The 19,934-nt window shown below is 42.5% G+C and overlaps 1 protein-coding gene across 2 annotated transcripts in view; it reads right to left on the bottom strand.

Moving 5' to 3' along the window:
• LOC119478472 (synaptic vesicle glycoprotein 2C-like) overlaps window positions 1–19,934 on the bottom strand; it is a 44,551-nt gene that overhangs the window by 14,893 nt on the left and 9,724 nt on the right. The window contains exons 1-2 of one of the 2 annotated variants that reach the window (XM_037753234.1): window positions 16,792–17,398; window positions 2,497–2,677 (exon numbers count right to left, since the gene is read on the bottom strand). In XM_037753234.1, coding sequence (XP_037609162.1) covers window positions 2,497–2,677; window positions 16,792–17,398 — 788 coding nt within the window. Of the gene's footprint in view, window positions 1–2,496; window positions 2,678–16,791; window positions 17,692–19,934 lie in introns of those variants that run through there. The other variant, XM_037753233.1, reaches the window with a different exon arrangement.

Raw genomic sequence — 19,934 nt, forward strand, 5'->3', positions numbered from 1 at the left:
AACAACGTTTCTCTCTGCAGAGCTCCGTCACTTCACAAGACACGGAAAACCTCTGTTGGTCTGGAGGAGCTGCAGCAGTTATTTCTGCACAAACATCCACTGAACATTCACTAGATATTCTCAGAGCTAAACTAACTCTTCTGCAGTGTGGAGTGAGCGCGCTTTCACGTCTAGAGGTGGAGCGAGTATGCAAGAACACGCGCTCTGTCTGAGTGAAGGCAAGCAGACAGAGACGAGGCTCCGGCCACACGCGAGCGCGCATATGCGAACGCACATGTGTCCCGACCCGCTACATTTATACGCTTAAAAAGTTACAAACTGTCCCTTTAACATTTGTTTGGATCAAAATATTGTTTTTCGTCTACTGACCAAAGAACATGAAAAAGCACCATACTGTAGCACGCAGGATATTACAAGTGTGTATCTCTACTTTTTTACTTTTCCTCAAACTTCCTTGTTATATTATTACACAGAATCACATAATGTCATGTGATTGTGTTCATGTGACTGAACTGGACCATCACTGAGTCAGCAGGAGCCCATCTGTGTCTGCAGTGACGCTCTCACTCGTTTGTTTCACAGCTCCACAGTTTCAACAATAAATTAGAAGAGGAAAAAAAAGTGAGTGAATACGACAAAAACAGATCAATGTCGAGCTGAACCACAGCAAGGATGCAAATTAAAAAGGATGTTTTCACCGGCTCTTTGTTAGCAGATACTATATATCTATATGTGTTTCTATTAATGGGACTCTGGAGCTCATTCAGAGGTCGAGGTTGTAAAAAAGATGGAGAACCCAGCGTTTCCCTTTGAAATCCGTTCAGGCAGATTTCCACCAAAATGTCCAATAGGCCTGTTCCCAAACGTGTACAATGTACAGTTTACCCCCGACCATAAATATGCACCTGCATACAGATTGAGAATTAAGTGATGAAATAAAAGCTACAACTACTAATTAAAAATTTAACACAAAGCCATTAAGATAGAAGCTGTAAATAAACACAAGTGAGCTGAGTGCAAATCAGGTAACCGGCTGGAGCTGTGGGTTGTAATGGATGAGATGATGTGTACACATTACAACCTCAAACAAATGTTAGGATTCTCTGGTACAGCAGCCTGAAAGTAACGTTTTATTACTATTTCCTGGTTTTGTGAGCTCTCTCAAGTAGATGCAGGCCCACAAATTCTGACTTAAATTTACATGTTGGCAAAGAAAATAGAAGGAAAGAGACAAAACGCTGGTGCTTTTTTGACAACAGCCGTTAGAAGGCGCTGCAGTTGCGATGCTGCTTAAAATGAGTCTGTGGCCATAGAAGTACAAAGAGACGTCTGTAAATCAGAGTATAATTTTCTTTTAGGTAAATCAGCGACAAAAGTAGCCCTCATTTAAATCATTATGTCCTAAAAGTTGTGAAAGCTGAATCCAGAGTTATTTTCCTGAACGTGCATCAGACCTACGGGACTGCACCGCCCTGCACGCTCATATGACATACCCGGTTCTGCCAGCTTCCTGCTAGCTGTATGCGGCTGTAATAATGGATATATTGGCTGTAATTCATCCCTTTTATTATCTTCTAATACACCCATGGGCTGTATGCTGTAAGCATGTACCGTGGTGGATGTATTAACGTCTCTGTACCCAAACAACCGGCTATCGGCCAGTAGCTAGTAGCGCTAGTAGCATGACATCAACAGAAAACTTCACTTTATGCTCCTCTGGGAAGCGGCCGGGGCAAAAAGTGTAATAGATAAATAAATAAGTAAGTAAATAGTTATAATAGTATGCATATTTATAATATTTTTATCGTTCAACCTAGGCCATTTCAGTAGAGACATAAAAGATAAATAATAAAATATAAATAATTTCCCTTTTGTTCGCCACTTTGTAGGCGGATGTTTTACTGGTGTCCGGTAGTCGCTTTCAGTCCAAAATAGCGGAAACGTAGCTCTGCTGCTGGAACGACCAATTAACTTTCACTTCTTATCAATATGTGTTGTTTGATGTTGGTCATATTAATGTAATGTGAGGCTCATCATAGTCCTACACGAGGTTAAGTCATCACCTTTGGTCCAATTAAAAACGTAACGGTGCAAACTGTGTCCCTTAATTGTGCTTGTTTCTTATAATTTGCTGTGTATCGGCTTGCCCAGTAGCTTGACCTTTGATATGGAGGTGACCTTTACATGACCAGCGATGTCAGATCATTGAGATGGAAGGTCGTTTATAAAGGCAGTCAAGCAGACCACACCAGCGCTGAAACACACAGATGTTCATTTACTGTGCGCGGCTCATTTCTGCAAACGTTTTTGTTTTGCTTTGTTCCGTCTCCCCCCGACGACTCAGGGGATGAAGATGGGCCGGCGCCAGGCTGCTTGAATAACCTCTTGTCATGGAGGACGGGAGACAGCAGAGGAACCGGTGGGAGGACAGATCGGGCTGGAGAGGGAGAAGCCCTCAGAGGAGGTCGGGGTGAAGATATTCAAGAGTGAACTCACCCGAAGCCAGACACCATGCGGCAGACGAGGAACATGCCGTAGCCTTGGACGAAGGAGGAGAGGAAGGCGAAGAAGCCGTTGACAGACAGGGAAATCAGCAGGCACTGTTTACGGCCCAACTTATCTGACAGGCCGCCCCAGAAGAAGGCTCCAAACATCATCCCTAGATACACGACGCTACCTGGAAACAGGGAGAGAGAGACAGAGTGAATGATCTCAACCATCTGGAGTCAAATGTTTGTTAGTGAAACTGAAACACATGTTAAATACATGAGACAGTTTGCACTCAATCAGATAGCAATATTTTAGATATTGAAAAAAACAACTAATAATTTGTCATCCAATTTTCATTTAACATAAACATATAATATGAAACATTTTTGGAGACCTACTGTATCTTTTTCTAAATTATTTCAAACAAATATTTAACGTGTGTGCACTGCAATTTCTTGTTGCTAATTTGCCAACATATACACCAATACCGATATTTATCTTTGATTAGCTGCAATCGATGCATGAAAAATCGAAGCATGGCCAGTATATTGGGTCAGAATTTTCATATCTTGTATATCTTGACTTGTAGCATGCTTGCAGAAACACACAATGCCACGTGGTTAACATTGTGAAATGATTGGTTACGTTTAGGCAACAAAACTTGGTTAAGGTTAGAAAAAACATCATGGTTTGTGTTAAAATAATAACGTAACAACGTAGCATAACAACCATGACTAAATAACAACCACACTTTTTTACGTAACGTTACGTAACAAGCGCAAGAATGTTACGTAACAAACGAAAAACTCAACGTTGACTTTTGGTTTCACACAGGACACGGACAGTGGTCTACTGGTTGAAAGTCCTGTGTTTGTTTGACCCATCCACCACACCACTTTTGCTTGTTTTACTCATTATCATACCACGTAAGTTTCAATAACGGTCGCTCGATATACTGCATCACTTGCTCTTTGCATTGCTCGTTGTACTACATCTCTTGCTCTAATCGAATGCAAAAACGTCCACATTCACCGTATCCGTGGTTTGCCGAAATGTACAATGCCAACATTTTTTCCTGGCGACTGGACTGTACATGATCACTAGGTGTGTTCAGGTGAATTCCACACCCACTGCTGCACTGGGTGTGGAAAGAACATTAAGTGGTGGACACACTGCCCGCATGAGACGCGCGTCTGTAGAATATATTACGGAGATGAAAAAAAGTTAAAAAAAAGTTAAACTTGTTTTTAAATCAACACTTCCTGCTTTCATTTCAAAATAAAAGCCCTCAGGTGTTTTTTCTATAGATAGAATCCCTTCATTTGTTAACACGAGGCTTTTATTCTGAAATATGTGCCGGACAGTGATGTGGAACAAGCAGTGACTTGGAAAGCATCATAAATGAATACATTACAGAGTTTTAATTGTGGATTATTACTATTATTTACTAATTACCACACGTTTCTGAACGTTTCTCTGTCTAAAATAAATATAAATTATATTTATCATGAAGTTAAATCCCAGCTGACAGGCAGCCAACACGCAGCCGACACGCAGCCAACAAGCGTCTAGTGTGAACACCAGACTCCTGCATCACGCAGCCACCACGCGACGCAGACGCCACGCGCTGCTGATGCGGGTAGTGTGCCCACGGCTTTAGTCACCACTAGGTAGCAACGTAAGCAAGATTATTTGCCTCAGTTACTCTTGAAACCTCCACAAGCTGTGAAGAAACGGAGATATTATCACTTTGTAAATTTATATTGCAAACTTAGTAAATAGTTGCCTATTTACATATCCAGCATCACAGAGTAACATTATCATTCATTTGAAGTTGTTTGTTGTCCTCATGAATGTAAGTCCAATAGTCTCTCTCTTTTAGCTCTGCTTTGGTCTCCACCAACTCCTGAGGGAAATATCTGTCCGTTAGGCAGATTAATATTCCACTTTCTTTACCAGCTAGTCGCTAAGTTTGTCTGTTTGGTGCTTATCAGGTAGTGTACAGTGGGTTTATGAGTGCCGACAACATGCCTGGACATAAGGTTGAGAGCGATAAGAGTGAATCAAAACAGTAAAGTTGCAGACTTTATCAAAACAAAAAATGGTTGAAAGGCGCTTAAACGTTGTAAAGAGGTGAGGGGAACTGCAGAGTCCGGTGATAATAAACTCTGTGAGTTAAAGCAGACTTTAAATGGCTGATTCTTTAATGTGCTGTATTTGGTAATTCTTTAGTTTCAATGCAGTGAAGTGCCAGTTTCCTCCAAATACACAATAAAGCTAATAGCTGTAACACTCTGAGCCAGTTGTACAGCATATAAAAGCTATTACACATAAATGAAAGACATCAGTCTGAGACGTGGTGACAGTGCAGGTATTAGTGGTCTAGTATTGCATCAGTCTTTGACACACACACACATCCATATAGAGTTGCAGCTGAAGCATTAAGTGGTGCTTTCCGAGTGCATCAGCGGAGTAACAGAGCTCAGATGGAAATTGTTTCTGTTATTTCCCAGCTATCGACAGAACACCGAGAGGCCACATAAAACGTACGTCTTTATAAATAGGAGAGCTGGGATCGATTAGTTGGAGCACAATAACACCGTAGATCAACTCTATACTCTGTGTTTTGACTGGGCTGAAGGTGTCGTTTCCATTTCATAACTCAAATTATGATATGGTCTGGCTTTACAGTAGCAGGGTCAGCAAGCATTGTGGATTGCATGATTAAAACTAATGTGTAAAAGGATTAAGTTACAACAGCTGCTCAATGTGTACAGGCAATAATGAGCTTCAATAAAGAGCGTGTTTGCATTTCATTTATCTATTGACTGGTATCTAATATGAATAATTTGATATGTCTTTAGTAGGGCTGTCAAAGTTAACGAGATAATGACACGTCAATGCCACTAATTTCTTTAACACATTAACGCAACATGCAATTTTTAGGTTGTAGCAGACTCAGTTTTAAAGCTACTGGTATCATATGAAAGTAGAAAACCTGATGAATCCATCGTTACCAACCATGTCATACTAGCTTTTCGTGAAGGAGGTTAAATAACGCTCCAAAGTTACACCAAATTTTGACGAGGAAAAATTGGCATGGCCATTTTCAAAGGGGTCCCTTGACCTTTGACCTCCAGATATGTGAATGTAAATGGGTTCTATGGGTACCCACGAGTCTCCCCTTTACAGACATGCCCACTTTATGATAATCACATGCAGTTTGGGGCAAGTCATAGTCAAGTCAGCACACTGACACACTGGCAGCTGTTGTTGCCTGTTGGGCTGCAGTTTGCCATGTTATGATTTGAGGATGTTTTTTATGCTAAATGCAGTACCTGTGAGGGTTTCTGGATCAATATCTATCATTGTTTTGTGTTGATAATTGATAATATATACATACATTTGCATAAAGCAGCATATTTGCCCACTCCCATGTTGATAAGAGTATTAAATACTTGACAAATCTCCCTTTAAGGTTCATTTTGAATAGATAAAAAATGTGTGTCATTGATATTTCTTAAAGTGACCGTGGGGGAAACAGTTGACCTCTCAGTCCTTCTTTTAAAGTCCACGCATTCGTCTCTTGCTACTGCTGCTTTTTCCCCCGCAGGAAGTCGGGGTCGTTTCTCTTCCTGTCCCCGGCAACATGCAGCAAAAAAAGGACGGACCGGTGGAGAAGGGTGGGGGATGTCAGGCCTGTAAATAATCCACTTTCCTCTCTACGTGCTAATAAAAATGCTAATGCATTTGGAGGGGGAGATGCGTTTGTTTGACGAGGCAGCACCAGAAAGAACGCAGACAGAGCAAAGGAAGCCTTTTCTTTGTTTTCTCTTCTTCTTCTTTCTCTTTTTTTTTCTCCCCTCCGTGTTTGAGGTGATGGGACAGATACGCTGAAAGTAGAAGGTCTTATCAAGCTGCGCAGACATGATGCTGAGAGCTAGTGATTCATTACAGGTGACAGCCGCTGGATCTATCTATGCACAGCTGCTGCAGGGAAGGCTCTCCCGTTGGCAGCGGGATATAAAGAGCAAAGCTACTCCACCGCTAGCTCGCAAATATCAAAGTGAATATCAAAACGGCTGCATTCTGCACAAACTGGTGACATCTTTTGACTGGTGTAGCTGCAGACAAATGCATCTGAACGCGTGTAGTCAAGAAGATGCTATCTGGTAACACCATCTCATTTGTTTTATGGCTCCCCTTCCACTGGGTTTGTATCTGTAATAAAGGGGGAGGGTAGCGGGGGGGTGATGGAGCATCTGAGACGCATTAGGTATCTTTCTGAGATTGGATTTGTGATTTTCCACCGGGTTCAAACTCAGGTCAGACCTTAAAACCTCCGCGAGCCTCGAAATTGCAGGGCTTTTATGTAAATGAGAGAGGGTCAGTTAAAATCAGCAGAGCGCAGGGACAATAGCTGTATTTAACTGTTTGGCCTCATGTAGGAAACACACTAACGACGGAATATCTTAACATAAAATAAGACAATTGCATCTTTATTTAAAATCTCCACGTCCCTCACACCGTGTCTCCACAGGCTGTGTAATCTCCATCAGTGTCTCCACAGGATGTGTTCAGCCGCAGTACTTTGTGGTCACCCACGTTTTAAAAGCACTCAGAGCCCAACGACTAGCACTGCTTTTATGTGTGTGACACGACAGAAAACTTTACGCCTTTAAAGATGCTCTGGGTCTCGGCTATGCGCGTAAAGCACAAGTGAGTCAGGAAAAGTCAGGAGACCAAACATCCTCTGGGAGCCGTGAATGTCTACCAACTGTTATGCCAGTCTGTCTGGTATTTGCTGAGATACTTCACAGGATTAAAAAGTTGACATGCTGGTGGCACTAGATGAAAATTCAGCGGATCAAAGTCAGTAGTAAAAAACATCTTTTTGGTAATGTCTGCACAACATGTCTGCATTTTAGTTGTTGAGATATTCCAATCTAGAGCGGAGGACCGAGAGACCAGCATTGCCTCCCTAATAAAAACATATTTTCCCACTTGGTGAAATGTTACGTTATCTGTCTCTGCTGCAGACTATTTCTTCAGTAGAAAGTCAGTCAAAAGAAAACTATGAAGTCGGTGGATTATCCAGAGTGACTAGGCAGCCAACATCTACAGTGTGGTGCTTATAGCGACCGATAACGGCTATTTCATGGCCTGATAAAAGTCGAACCGGGTGCACATAGGACACTGTTTTTTTTTAATGCTGCGAGCACCATTTGCTGCAAAAAAATCTCTGGGCAAATAAAACCATAACTATTCCTATGGCTGGATACCGCTAGAGGTTAGTGTGAAAATAAGTTTTCTTTAAAAAGGTGCAATGTGTGAGATCTGGCCAGAATTATAGTTTAAAGGTCCCATAATATGGGATCTTTTTATTATAAAGCAGGCTTAAGTCCTATATAAATACTGTGAAAGTATCGAAACACTCAATCCTCAGGGAAATACACACAGCCCGTATTCAGAAACAAGCTGTCAAGATTTCTGCCCATTCGTGATGTCACGAATATACAATATTTAGACCCTCTACACAGATTTAAACATAAACATTCTAAATGTGTCCCAGTTTATTCCTGGTTGCAGTGTATGTGAATGACATCACCCGACAGGAACTACACATGGACCCAAGCTGTTGCCTAGCAACGCAATTCTGTTGCAATTCTGTTGCAATTCTGTTGCAATTCTGTCAAATGCGCTAAAACGGAGCGTTTCAGACAGAAGGTAAATACAGGTATATTCAGGCAGACAGTATGAGGAAAATAAAGTTTTTTTTTTACATTACAGCATGTAAACATGTTCTAGTAGAAACACAAAATAAAAGTATGAACCTGAAAATGAGCACAATATGGGACCTTTAAAATATTCAAAAAAATGTGATGTTGACGTTCTACTGCCCGACGACCTGTCCTAACCTTAACCATCCAAGGTCAATACCTAACCTTAAACATTCCGCAAGAGTTTCGCAACTTGCATGTTATCATCTAGACACATGCTCGAGAAAAATTACTTCGTTTTTTTAATGATTTTTTTAATGTAATTTTAGATTGTATGGATCCAGCAGTAGAGTTGAAATGCTGCCCTCTATTTCTTTGGAGCATGTGGTCAGACATTACACATTGCACCTTTAAATATACGTATAAAATGTGTCCAGCAGAAACATAATAACTCTCAGTAAACCTCCTGAACTGCAGACAGCGCTAATCTTTCTCTCAAGCAGGAGCTCCCAGCAGACAGACAGACGGTGTCTATGCTCTTTTTAACGGTACACTGTGCAGCTTCTCTCTGCATCCACAGGGATTATTTCAGCTAACTCCGTAACTTGTCTCCACAGATGCTGCTTTTTCCCCCCGTAGTAATTAGCTCTTATATGTGTAAGTGTAACTCTCTCCTGACTGCTATGCAGTGTCCAAGCATGGATGAGAGGAGACAGACAAGCAGTCAGGAGAATCCAACACTAATTTCCTCAGTGGGAACATCCAGGACATTATGTGAGAGCTTCAGGATCTCAACAGAGAAGAGGAGGGGATTCCCAGAAGACCCGGAGTGATTGACAGGTGGGTTACAGCATCAGAGGAGGAGGAGACCCTCCGGGAGCTCAGCACATTCCTTTGGTATTAATTACATCAACACCTGCTGATTTGTTTTCGTAACGGTGGAGTTCACTCAGACAGAATAAATTATAGCATCAAAAACATCTTCAGACCACCTGATGCACCAATATGTAGACACACATCCAGGGCAGATACAATCCATTATCATAGATACAAAATGATTCAGTCTTCACTCCAAACATCAGTCGGGAATTTTGTGTTCAGCTGCAGAATGACTGGAAACAATTCCTCTTTTTTTAGAGACAATGGCGCGTTTTTAGGGATTCAGTGAAGAGAATTGAAATCATTCCGTCTCACAGCAGATTGTATGCAACTCACAGCTGGAGGAATTTTAGTTTTGTGTTTTTATTTTTGTTTTCTCTTGATCCGGTCTGTTTGTTATTGTGTCCAAATCCAGTTCCAGGAGAAGCCTCGTTGTGAAATCTGAATATCTGTATACTCAAAGTATTCAAAGACCTCATCCACATTGTGGAAATCATCTAAATAGTCAGCCAACATATTGAAAATCTTTTAAATAACACTAAGCTACCCTTTCTGTACTCCAACACAACAAACTCTCACCATGTATACATTCCACTATTCCACTGTTGTCTTCCGGCAACACGTACCTCGCCAGATTTCTTCTCTTCTCCTTGAGCAAGACTCTTTCCTTAATGTCAGACACTTCTAATAACAATCCGAGCCTGCCATGGCAAAAACAAGCACTTTTAGTGGACGTAAATGATGGTGCCAGCTTGCCCCAATAGGATTACAGTACAGCCTGTGAGCAGCTGCTGTCTGCAGCGCTCTCCCCTCAATACGGGACCAATTTCAGAAATTGTTGTCACTATTAGTCACTTAGACACAAAAACATGACAAAATAGTGTCCAGGTTGAAAAACACCAAAGTTACCCTTTAATATTTCACTTTATAGATGCTTGTTTTCTCACTGATAAAAGTAGATTACGATCACTTAGCACAGCGTATGCTTTGTGCACCAGGTGGAACAATTTACTAACGACTCTTTTCCCACTTCTGATCATTTCTCAGGTAAGCTGATCAGTTAATGAGTCTCTGAAAGACTGCATACTGTATATTCCTTAAAAGTTGTCATCATCAGCTCACTGACAGAGACCTTACAGGATGAATTCTGCTCCTGGTTCAATACTCTCCACAACAAGAAACACACAACGACTCAATCATTCACGTTTTGGTGTAAATCCACTCTAAACTGTTGTGGCGGTACTGAGTTCCCCAGACTTTAGTTGTTCAGTCAGAAGACTGAAAAACAGTTCCCATCCACATAATAATATAAAATAAAATGCCTTCTTAATAATAATAATGAACAAATGCTTCTTCAATAATGAACAAATGCCTCTATATTAACAAACAATTAAGGAAACTGAAATATTGGTTTGTGTTTTTCCTTTTACCCTCCTTTAAAGTTTTCCCAAATAAAATACACTAAAAGAAATGGGTATAAAGGGTTTCATTGAAAATCAACAAATGAATAGAATACAAAAATACAGCCTGCAGGCGTTAGGCTATTGTAAGGCAAGCCAGCTGTTGCACAAATAGTACCTAAACGTCCCAGTGCAGGTAACCCAATTGGTTGACACTTAACTTGTTTCCCCAACTAGGAGAGTCAACACTCTCAACAAACAAAACACAAAGATCACAGAATCTCAAAAGGGCCCAAAACAGACCAGAGTTTCTGGTAAAGCTGATAACACATGTTGCATTGAGTGAAGGAGAGATCAGAATGACACTGGGTGTGCAGTTTCCCTCCTCTTTTAAGCCCTACAGAAAGGGCGTCGTTACACCCTGATTGGCCAAGAGGGGAATGCACCAAGCTGCTCTCAACTATCATTTAAGAGCCAGTCCCCACACCCTGCGCAACAGGTGAACTGAATAACCCTCTAATCACTCAGCAACTCAACCAAAAAAACACCAGGGAAAAGGGAAACAACAGCAAGCACCAGAGAATTGGCAGCTGCCACACTGTGATCTCTCTGCCTGGACAGTGAATGGGTGAATAGATCCGGAGGTGGTTCTTTGTTGTGAAGGAGAAAGAGAGGAGGACAGAGACTGAAGAGATGGTAGCAAATGTTGTTGTCCCTGGATGTTTTAATTAGCTAATCTGAGGCTGCAGCAGAGCCTATTTATTACAACCTCAGCTGTCGATGGCGTTTGTGATTGCACACGAGGAGTAAACCGCAACACACAAAGCAAACAAAGATTACCATCGATTACACAAAGCTCCTCCGAGCAGACCTGCTCCTCGAGGTCTTCACTCTGTCCTACACAGCACGGCTTTTTAACGAACATACTGCAAATGCTAACTGTGGTGCAGGAAACACCAGCAGACGAATTAAAGCTGGTGAGAGGGAAAAGAGAGGGGAGGTGATTGATAGGAAGTGTGTAAAAGCAGCGCTCTCTTTCTCTCCCTCTCTTTCTCCGGGGAGGTACGTGAGCCAGTCTACCATGGCTAAACTGCAGTGAAGCACAATGCTGCAGAGATTAACTCCAGCACATATCTTCAGATCGCCTGCATGGCTGTGAGACACACACAGAGTGTAAGAGAGGGATTACAGCAGGAGGGGAACAGACGAGAGCATCCCGTATCTGGAGAGCATCTCACCTTTTCTATTATACTACAGTAAAAGGAAAAGGCTCAGTCTATAGAGTAGATTATGGAGAGAAATGCTACAGTATGATAATGAAGGAATTCATTTTGGAAGAAATTTAATCAAATCATGTACGGTAAAAATGTAAATGTAAAAAAAAGCATTTTAGTTCCTTTTTAAAAGATGGAGTGGGCATTTCGAAAGATATTTGTCCTTTTTATTTTGTGTCATGTATTGTATTGTAAAGGCAAGTACTGTGTACAATGTTATGTACTATAGGGACTATTTGTAACTTTCAGAAATGCTTGTTAACAGCGACACCTGTGGCTGTTAAGTCAACGAAAGTCAGCGTCGGGCTTGCGCTTGCTCGCTCTAAATAGACATGAACAAGCATCGCTCAAAACAGTGAGGCGACACACGTCAGCTAAAAGCACAATATCACTCTATATTTCACTTTCTTGGCAATAATGTTAGCTGACCAGACGAAGGTCTCTCCATGAATCAGTGCTGATCCTAGTGTTGGCTTTTCATGCTTCAGCGTCGGTGACGGGGCTCCGCAGCGAGACACGTTATCGCCTCCCCGACCGGGTGCCGGTGTCTCCCAACTGCGCCCCCACACACCTCTCCAACCCTTCCCTGCAGTATCCTGACCTCACACTGATCGGCCTAATCAATATCTATTTCTGTCTACGTTGTTGATGTAACACACAGAGAACATGACCCCGCCAAAATAAAGCTCATCTCCTACATTAGATACTCTCCTGCTACAGCTGGTTGTGTTCCTATATGCACGTATACTGTGTAAGGAATAATGTGAATGAATTATGCAAAGCCCCTTAATGCTCAATCATTAGATGATGCAGTGTAATTTGAGCTTTAGATTGTGCTGTAAGCAGGTTTGATCTCTCTATTTTATTATTTCTCTCAGGAGTCTTTTTTCAGCCAGATGTCAACTGAAGAGGCTCTCATTGACCACTCGTAGAGTCACTGACCTTCACGGAGAAAAAGCAATCAGTTGTGTTGTTAAATGTTTATTCCTCTAAGCACATTCACAAGTGAGCGTATACACACATCCTGTACTTCTGCGGTGCGTGAGCGAGTTGGTAAAATGACTCATTCTTTCTATTTTCTCCCCTCCTGTCTCCCACTGAGAGATGAGTCAGAATACGGTGAAATCTGGGTGAATAATAAATCATCCTGCACCCAGAAAAACAAACAAGGTCGGCATTATCTTTTGGGTTATAAAACTACACAAATCATAAGCTCCTTTCGCACAGGCACCGCAACCCTGAACTTATCTAGACATTACAGTATGTGAGAAGGCAAATGTCCCAATCATTCAGACCAGACATTAAAGGACTTTACCCTGCCAGCTCCACAGTATTAAGTCTGTGTAATGTCTGATTGAGCCCGTGTGTGTGAATAGAGCCGCTTATTGTACGGAGAATTAACAGCAAGCGAGTAGGCATGTTGATGATGTTTTCTATCATGCGGCTGGCGCAAAACCCGAAAAACATCCGAGGGTAAAGAAGAAGGGTCATTTACACGAAGACGACAACAAAAATGCATAAAGTTGATGTGTAGGCTACTTTTTTGCAAATCAGGGGCGTCTGGCGTGACTCAACGCCTCTGGAAACTCCCAAGAAACTTTCAAACTAACTGTTCAAAATGAAGACAGATTCAACAACTGCATGGCTTAGTTCATTTTAAAATGTTTCCAGAAACACATTTTGGTGAACTATTGTTGTAATATCAGAGAAAACTGTTTCCAAACAATATGTGGTGTGCTATGTTGGTCTCGGTTTGAAAGCTGAATGCAGCAGCCCACGAGGGAAAGCGTTCGTCCAATCAGGTGCCTAGTGTCTTATTATTACACGGCTTGGTTGAATACTCGATTCTGATTGGTCAATCACGGCTTTCTACAGACTGTTAATTCTTGCTATGTATATGTATATGTATAACAGACCGTTGCTATGTATAACAGACTGTTGCTATGTACAGCAGACCGTATAACAGTCCGTTGCTATGTATAACAGACTGTTGCTATGTATAACAGACCGTTGCTACGTATGACAGACCGTTGCTATGTATAACAGACCGTTGCTATGTATGACAGACCGTTGCTATGTATAACAGACCGTTGCTATGTATAACAGACCGTTGCTATGTATAACAGACTGTTACTAAGTATAACAGACCGTTGCTATGTACAATAGACCGTATAACAGACTGTTGCTACGTATAACAGACCGTTGCTATGTATAACAGACCGTTGCTATGTACAACAGACCGTATAATAGACCGTTGCTATGTATAGCAGACCTTTGCTATGTATAACATGCCGTTGCTATGGATAACAGACTGTTGCTATGTATACAGACCATTGCTATGTATAACAGACCGTTGCTATGTATAACAGACCATTGCTATAAATAACAGACCGTTGCTATGGATAACAGACCGTTGCTATGTATAACAGACCGTTGCTATGGATAACAGACCGTTGCTATGTATAACAGACCATTGCTATGTATAACAGACAGTTGCTATGGACGCTGTTCTGATGTCGGACTCTGGAGGACCATTTTTGTGTCAAATTATTGATTTCTTAAGTAAGTAGCTGTGTAATAAGCGGGATAATGTACAGCTAGCGGGTCATTGTTGTGAAATAAACCCTGACAGGGCGATGCGGCGAGACCAAACAGAGTATTTCCAATAAGTGAGAATGTGTCTGACACGGACAATCTCCTGATGTGTGCTACATGTGTGAAAGGGAAACTGTCCAGACCTGATTCTCTGGACATTGTCCAGAATTCATATGAGAAAATTAGCACTAAGCAGCTATTTTTTATATTAGTGAGACAAATAATGAAGCCAAATCTCACATACAGACACATTAGTGTCACACAAACACACAACCGTTCCCTATAGTGTGGGAGAGATCCATCTACAGGAGCACAACACACCTCCTACTCATGAATCCAAATACCTGGTGCCATGACAACCCGCTGGCGAGCTCCTAAAGCAATGAGTCACAAGTGTCACCCACCACAACGCTGCATGTCATAAACAACACACATCATTAGCAGGTCACTAGCTGGGAAACGGATGTCATTAATTTCAGCAACACTCAAATGTTCCTGTAACTTCAGGTATTTTACTTCCATCCGACTGCATCAATCAGAATCCATCTCTGCGTCTGCAAAGCTGCAAGCAGTGAGTGCCAGATGAAGTTCAGATACCTAAAAGTCTGGATATCTCGCTGTCACTCACCAATACGATAGTCAGGATCTTGACTATGTGACAGTCACACTATTCTTGGCAATGAATCTAAATCTCAGACAGATGCAGAACATCTCTGATGAAGAGAAGTGCTTTAAGCTTTCACTCAGTGAATCAATATACATGCTGACTGTAACCTGCTTCCTCTTTCCATCACTGAACATCACTGTTTTCCATCACGGTGTTTCCAATTAGGACGCGTCTTTTACTGTAAATTTTAAGGGCTTTCGGGTCAGATGTCCTGAAAAACGTGGTTGACACTTCATTGGAGCGCTGAAAAAAGTTGAGACCAGCTCAACTTTGATTTTTAGCCCATCATGCAGCGACAAGTGTCGAGGATCAGTTTGTACCTTTATGTCACCAGCTTCCAGTGAAAATGACTCACAGCCTGTTGCTGTGTCTCTCGTAATGGGAACACAGCCTTAGGCTGCCTTCACATCAAATCAGGCATTGCAGCGATTAGCAACAAGGTTGTGCAATGGTGTTACTTAAATGGCACTCTTGAATGCTACTCGCCGGTTACGTGGCCACAGCAGCGTGCCGTTGGGTTGCATTTCTCCAAAAGTGGATTCTGTTTTAACTTTTTGATGCAGGCCACTGAATTTTTTTTCCGGCATTCCCTGCGGTACCCATCTCCGCAGCCTAAAAGCACTACCCACATTCGAATCAATTGCCGTTTTCACCGCAACACCTCATTTGGTGTGAATGCAGCCTTAGGCCCTGGCAGACCTGGTATTAACATGCGTCCTCAGTGATCCGATTACAAGTGGACAGCTTTAAGTACAGGTGTGAACACACTCGAGACGCATTGAGATCGGATCGTTCAGACCACATTCAGGGGTGGTCTGGGCCACATATGACCACATTCTTTTAGCAGTGTGTAGTGAATGCGTCCTGGCCACATTAAGGACCGCCTACTCATCTGATGTCCAGCTGGGATCCGCTGGATCACCGCACCCCTCAGGTGAATAAACAGGCAGACATGGGCGCTTGTCAGCATGGAAACGGCCTCTGTGCTTTACTGTATTCTGTCGGTACAACTGTATTTTATTAAAATATATCTTGTTTATAGGCTACATATCTACAGTCTATCAGACTAGGCACGCAAAGTGCATTATTATCATACTGTCGGAGATGTGTCGGTGTTTTTTTGTTCCGCTGCTTTGCACGGAGCTGACAGCCGCCCGCCCGCCTGTTCTCTGTCCTCCCCGGCTCTCTGGAGCGCTGTAACCCGCTGCGGTGCCGACGGCGCGGAGGTCCCCGGGGACCGCCGGTACAATAACCTTTTATTTTGATGTTCATACAATGTACCAGAATTCAAGGATATTACTACTGACATTCATGTAATATTACGTCACAAAGGCTGTTGTATTAGCCGTGTGTTTACTACGTGTTTATTTGCATATGGGGCGGGGAAATGAGATCGGATCACCTCAAACCACTGAGAAAGCAAGGACAGAAGTACAAGCAAAAATCTTTCATAAATAACCCAAACTGCTCCAGGACCCCATCGGTCACATTAAGAAGCTGATTGAAAAATAGGTATTTTAAAGAGTCACAACACCAGCAGTGTTTCACCACCATGTCTGGTTGGTTGATGACCCCCAGCATCACTGAGGTTTGTGGTCAGAAGTGTGCTCTGTTGCACCTGTAACCATAACCCAACAGTGATGTCATGATGCACTGGCACACCCTGAGTACACTTCTACATCACAAAATTTTGATGTTGATGATCAGAACCAACAGGTGAGACTTTTAATGTATCTGTGTAAGAATACTGTAATGCAGCTGCTTACCGAGCCATCCGGCACCAGAGTTGGGGACACACATGTCTGTCTCAGCACTCGGCAGGACGAAGCCCACTACGAACACCTCCACGCCGTCTGACATGAGCGCCAGCCCGAGCACGAAGAACAGCTGCCACTGGAATCTCCCGTGGCCGCACTCCTGCATGATCAGCTCGTACTGCTGGGCGAGCTCCTCCTCGTCTGACTGTCTCTCATTTTCCAGCTCCTTGCGGCTCTTTAGACTGTCAGAAACCGGCTGGCCCAGAGCCACCTGACCGTCCCGCTGCTTCCCATCGTTGCGGGCCGGCACGCCTTGGTACTCCCCCTCGTAGATCTCATCTTCGTCGTCGTGGCCCTCCGTGGCGTCGCTGGAGGCCCCGTCCTCGTCGTTGGCTGCGTTGTCAGCGCCGTGGCCGTCTTGCTGACCGTAAGTGTTGTAGTTGTTCTCCTCTTCGTCCTCGTTCTGGAAGCGGTTATAGCTGCGATGAGAGGAGTATTCATCTGCGGCACGATCAACAGCTTTGCCCAAATTTTTGGCAGTTTGCCTCTTGGCTTCTTTAGCGATGTCCTTGGCACCTTTAGCCAAGGAAGTCCTGTTGTTATGTGTTTCATCCATCTTGGCACGTGGAAATTTATGGCACTAAAAGTCTTTTAATTCAGATTTATTCCACCAGTGGTTACTACAAATGTAAGGTGCCTATTTTTGCTTTCTTCCTGGTCTTCTATTCCCAGACAGAGCAAGACTTAGGGCAGTTTATTAGTGCTGAATAGCCAGTCAGCTTCCAGGACACTAATGATTAAGTAATGATGTCTAATTCCATTGGATGGGAGCAGCCAGACTGTTGATCTCAAATTGGAAAGATCCTCCGTCCTCCGTCCTGTCAGAGCTCAGCAGAAGAGACCACCAGCCTGCAGGGACAGAAAGAGAAAAGCAAGTTTAGCTTGATTAAAAGCTGTCTGTCACAAATACTTGACTGCAGTGTTTCTTGGCACCGAATAGAACTTCAAAAGAGCATTGAGAGACTGCCAAACTGAAGCTGATACAAAGTGCAATCTAAGTGGAAATGCTTTACTAAGAGGGCTATAATAAAAGAGAGTGATTCACTGAGAATAAACTGAGCAATGTCATTGAGTCTTTTCAGACAAAAAAAACCTCTCTGTATTTGATGAGAACTGTTTGCATCATATCCAACCAGTTTTGATGCAAACCCATCGACATAAACAAGTGCGGATAACATATTACAGACACCTATGAATATAATGCAGTGCAATTCATGAGCGCCACAAACTACAGCCTCCAAAAAGAGATGAATAAGCACATCTTTGACGTACTGCCGACAAAAACTGAATATGATGATGAGCTTGCTTTGTATTTGGATGTATGCAGCTAGGTGTGTCTAATAAACTTTACATATTGTTGACTTTAGAAATAGAGATGGATCTTCTACAACTTGAAAAACAGTGAAAAGTGGATCCAGTAAAAAATATAAATGTCAAACAATAAAACGTCAAATACTTTACTCGCTGTCTGGCATTCCATACCGACGCACATGGCACCGTTTAGCGTCGGTGTGAGACGTTCCGGGCTTTCTATTAAGGTAAACCCATCCGCGTCAAAATGAAACGCTCAGTGAAAGTGCCGTGGTGACGCAGTTCAAAGAGCGAAAGAGACACAACATGCGGCCGAGAGGGGAGGTGGACGGGTCCAACAAACACAGGGCTTTCATTCAGGAGATCGCTGTTTGTGTCCCGTGTGTTCAAGTTTCACTTTCAAGTTACAATCAGCTGTTCGTTCATGTCCCGTGTTCACAACGTTCAGCTTTAATATCACTGTACAAACGCAGTTGTTTCAAGCCCAACTTAGTTTTTTCCTAAACCTAACTGTAGTGGTTTTGTTGCCTGAATCTAAGCAAGTGTTTTTGATTAACTCACAACGTTAAGCACGTGTTTACAGCGACCAAAAAGTGCCGCCGAGGGGTCTGACAAAACGCCAGTATGTGACAAGTTGGGATTAGAAAGCGTGGCCTTGTCTTATTTTGAATTATACAGAGAAAAACAGCTACTTTTAACAAACCCATCAATGATCCAATTAGAAAATAAGTCCAAACAAATGAGATTGATTGCCTAAGAAGTTGTGTAGTGTAATGGTGATACGTCTGTTAGCTGTCAGCCAAGTTTACAAACTAGAAAAACTCAATTTAATTACAACTCGTGTCCTTGAAGTATTTCTGGAGTGTTTCCAGGACTGTGGACTCGCTGGTACTCAGTCCGGTCCCATTATTAGTTTGCCGATGACATGACAGCGGTAGGTCTAATCACTGGGGGTGAAACACAAAGGAAAGCCTGGTGTGTGGACATCAGTCAGTTAGACAAAAAAAGCAGTTAGCCGTCATTACTGTACTCATTAACAGCACCACAGTCAAGTCTCTGATGACCTCTCGGTGTCTGTAACATCTCAAAGTCATAGTGACCTCCCTCCATCTCCACAGCGCTGCTTTGGGCTTGATGGTCTCTGACCGCTGTGGCTTGTAAAAGGTGGAAAAATGCATCAGTGCATCTGTGGCTCCTCTCTCACTCATACAATACATAACATTTACTGTAAAACAAGTTGTGGGAGCAGAAAGCTTGCAGCATCATCAGTGACCCTCAGTATCAAACCGAAAGCACCTGATCCAGGTCCTGAATTCAGCCAGACTCCCACAAAAATCACTGTAGCTTTAAAACTGATCCCGCTACAACCTAAAAATTGGAAGTTGCATTAATGCCTTAAAGAAATTATTGGCGTTGCACAGTCCCCTTTGCTGCTGCAAATTTCCCCGCTATGGGAATAATAAAGGATTATCTTATCTTATCTTGTGTAAAACTTTTTTCTCACATGCCTCCACGGTGAACGGAGAATCCGAAAATGGCCGAAAACGTGCTTGTGCATGCTCGCTGCATGTCCGAGTATGACACAGTAGTGGCGGAAGTGTTTTAAACATTATGTTTTTGGTGAAGATGCATGTATTTGGGAAGTATAGTGAGCATACGACAATAAATAAATGAGACTTGGATTGTTCTGCACGACTTGTGTGAGAGTTTGTGAACAGATGTTTTGATATAATAGTTTTGCTGTGGTTAAACGCGGCCTCCATTTACTTCAGTTCATCAAG

This window comes from Sebastes umbrosus, chromosome 19, assembly GCF_015220745.1.
Source record: "Sebastes umbrosus isolate fSebUmb1 chromosome 19, fSebUmb1.pri, whole genome shotgun sequence".
Taxonomy (NCBI): Eukaryota; Metazoa; Chordata; class Actinopteri; order Perciformes; family Sebastidae; genus Sebastes; species Sebastes umbrosus.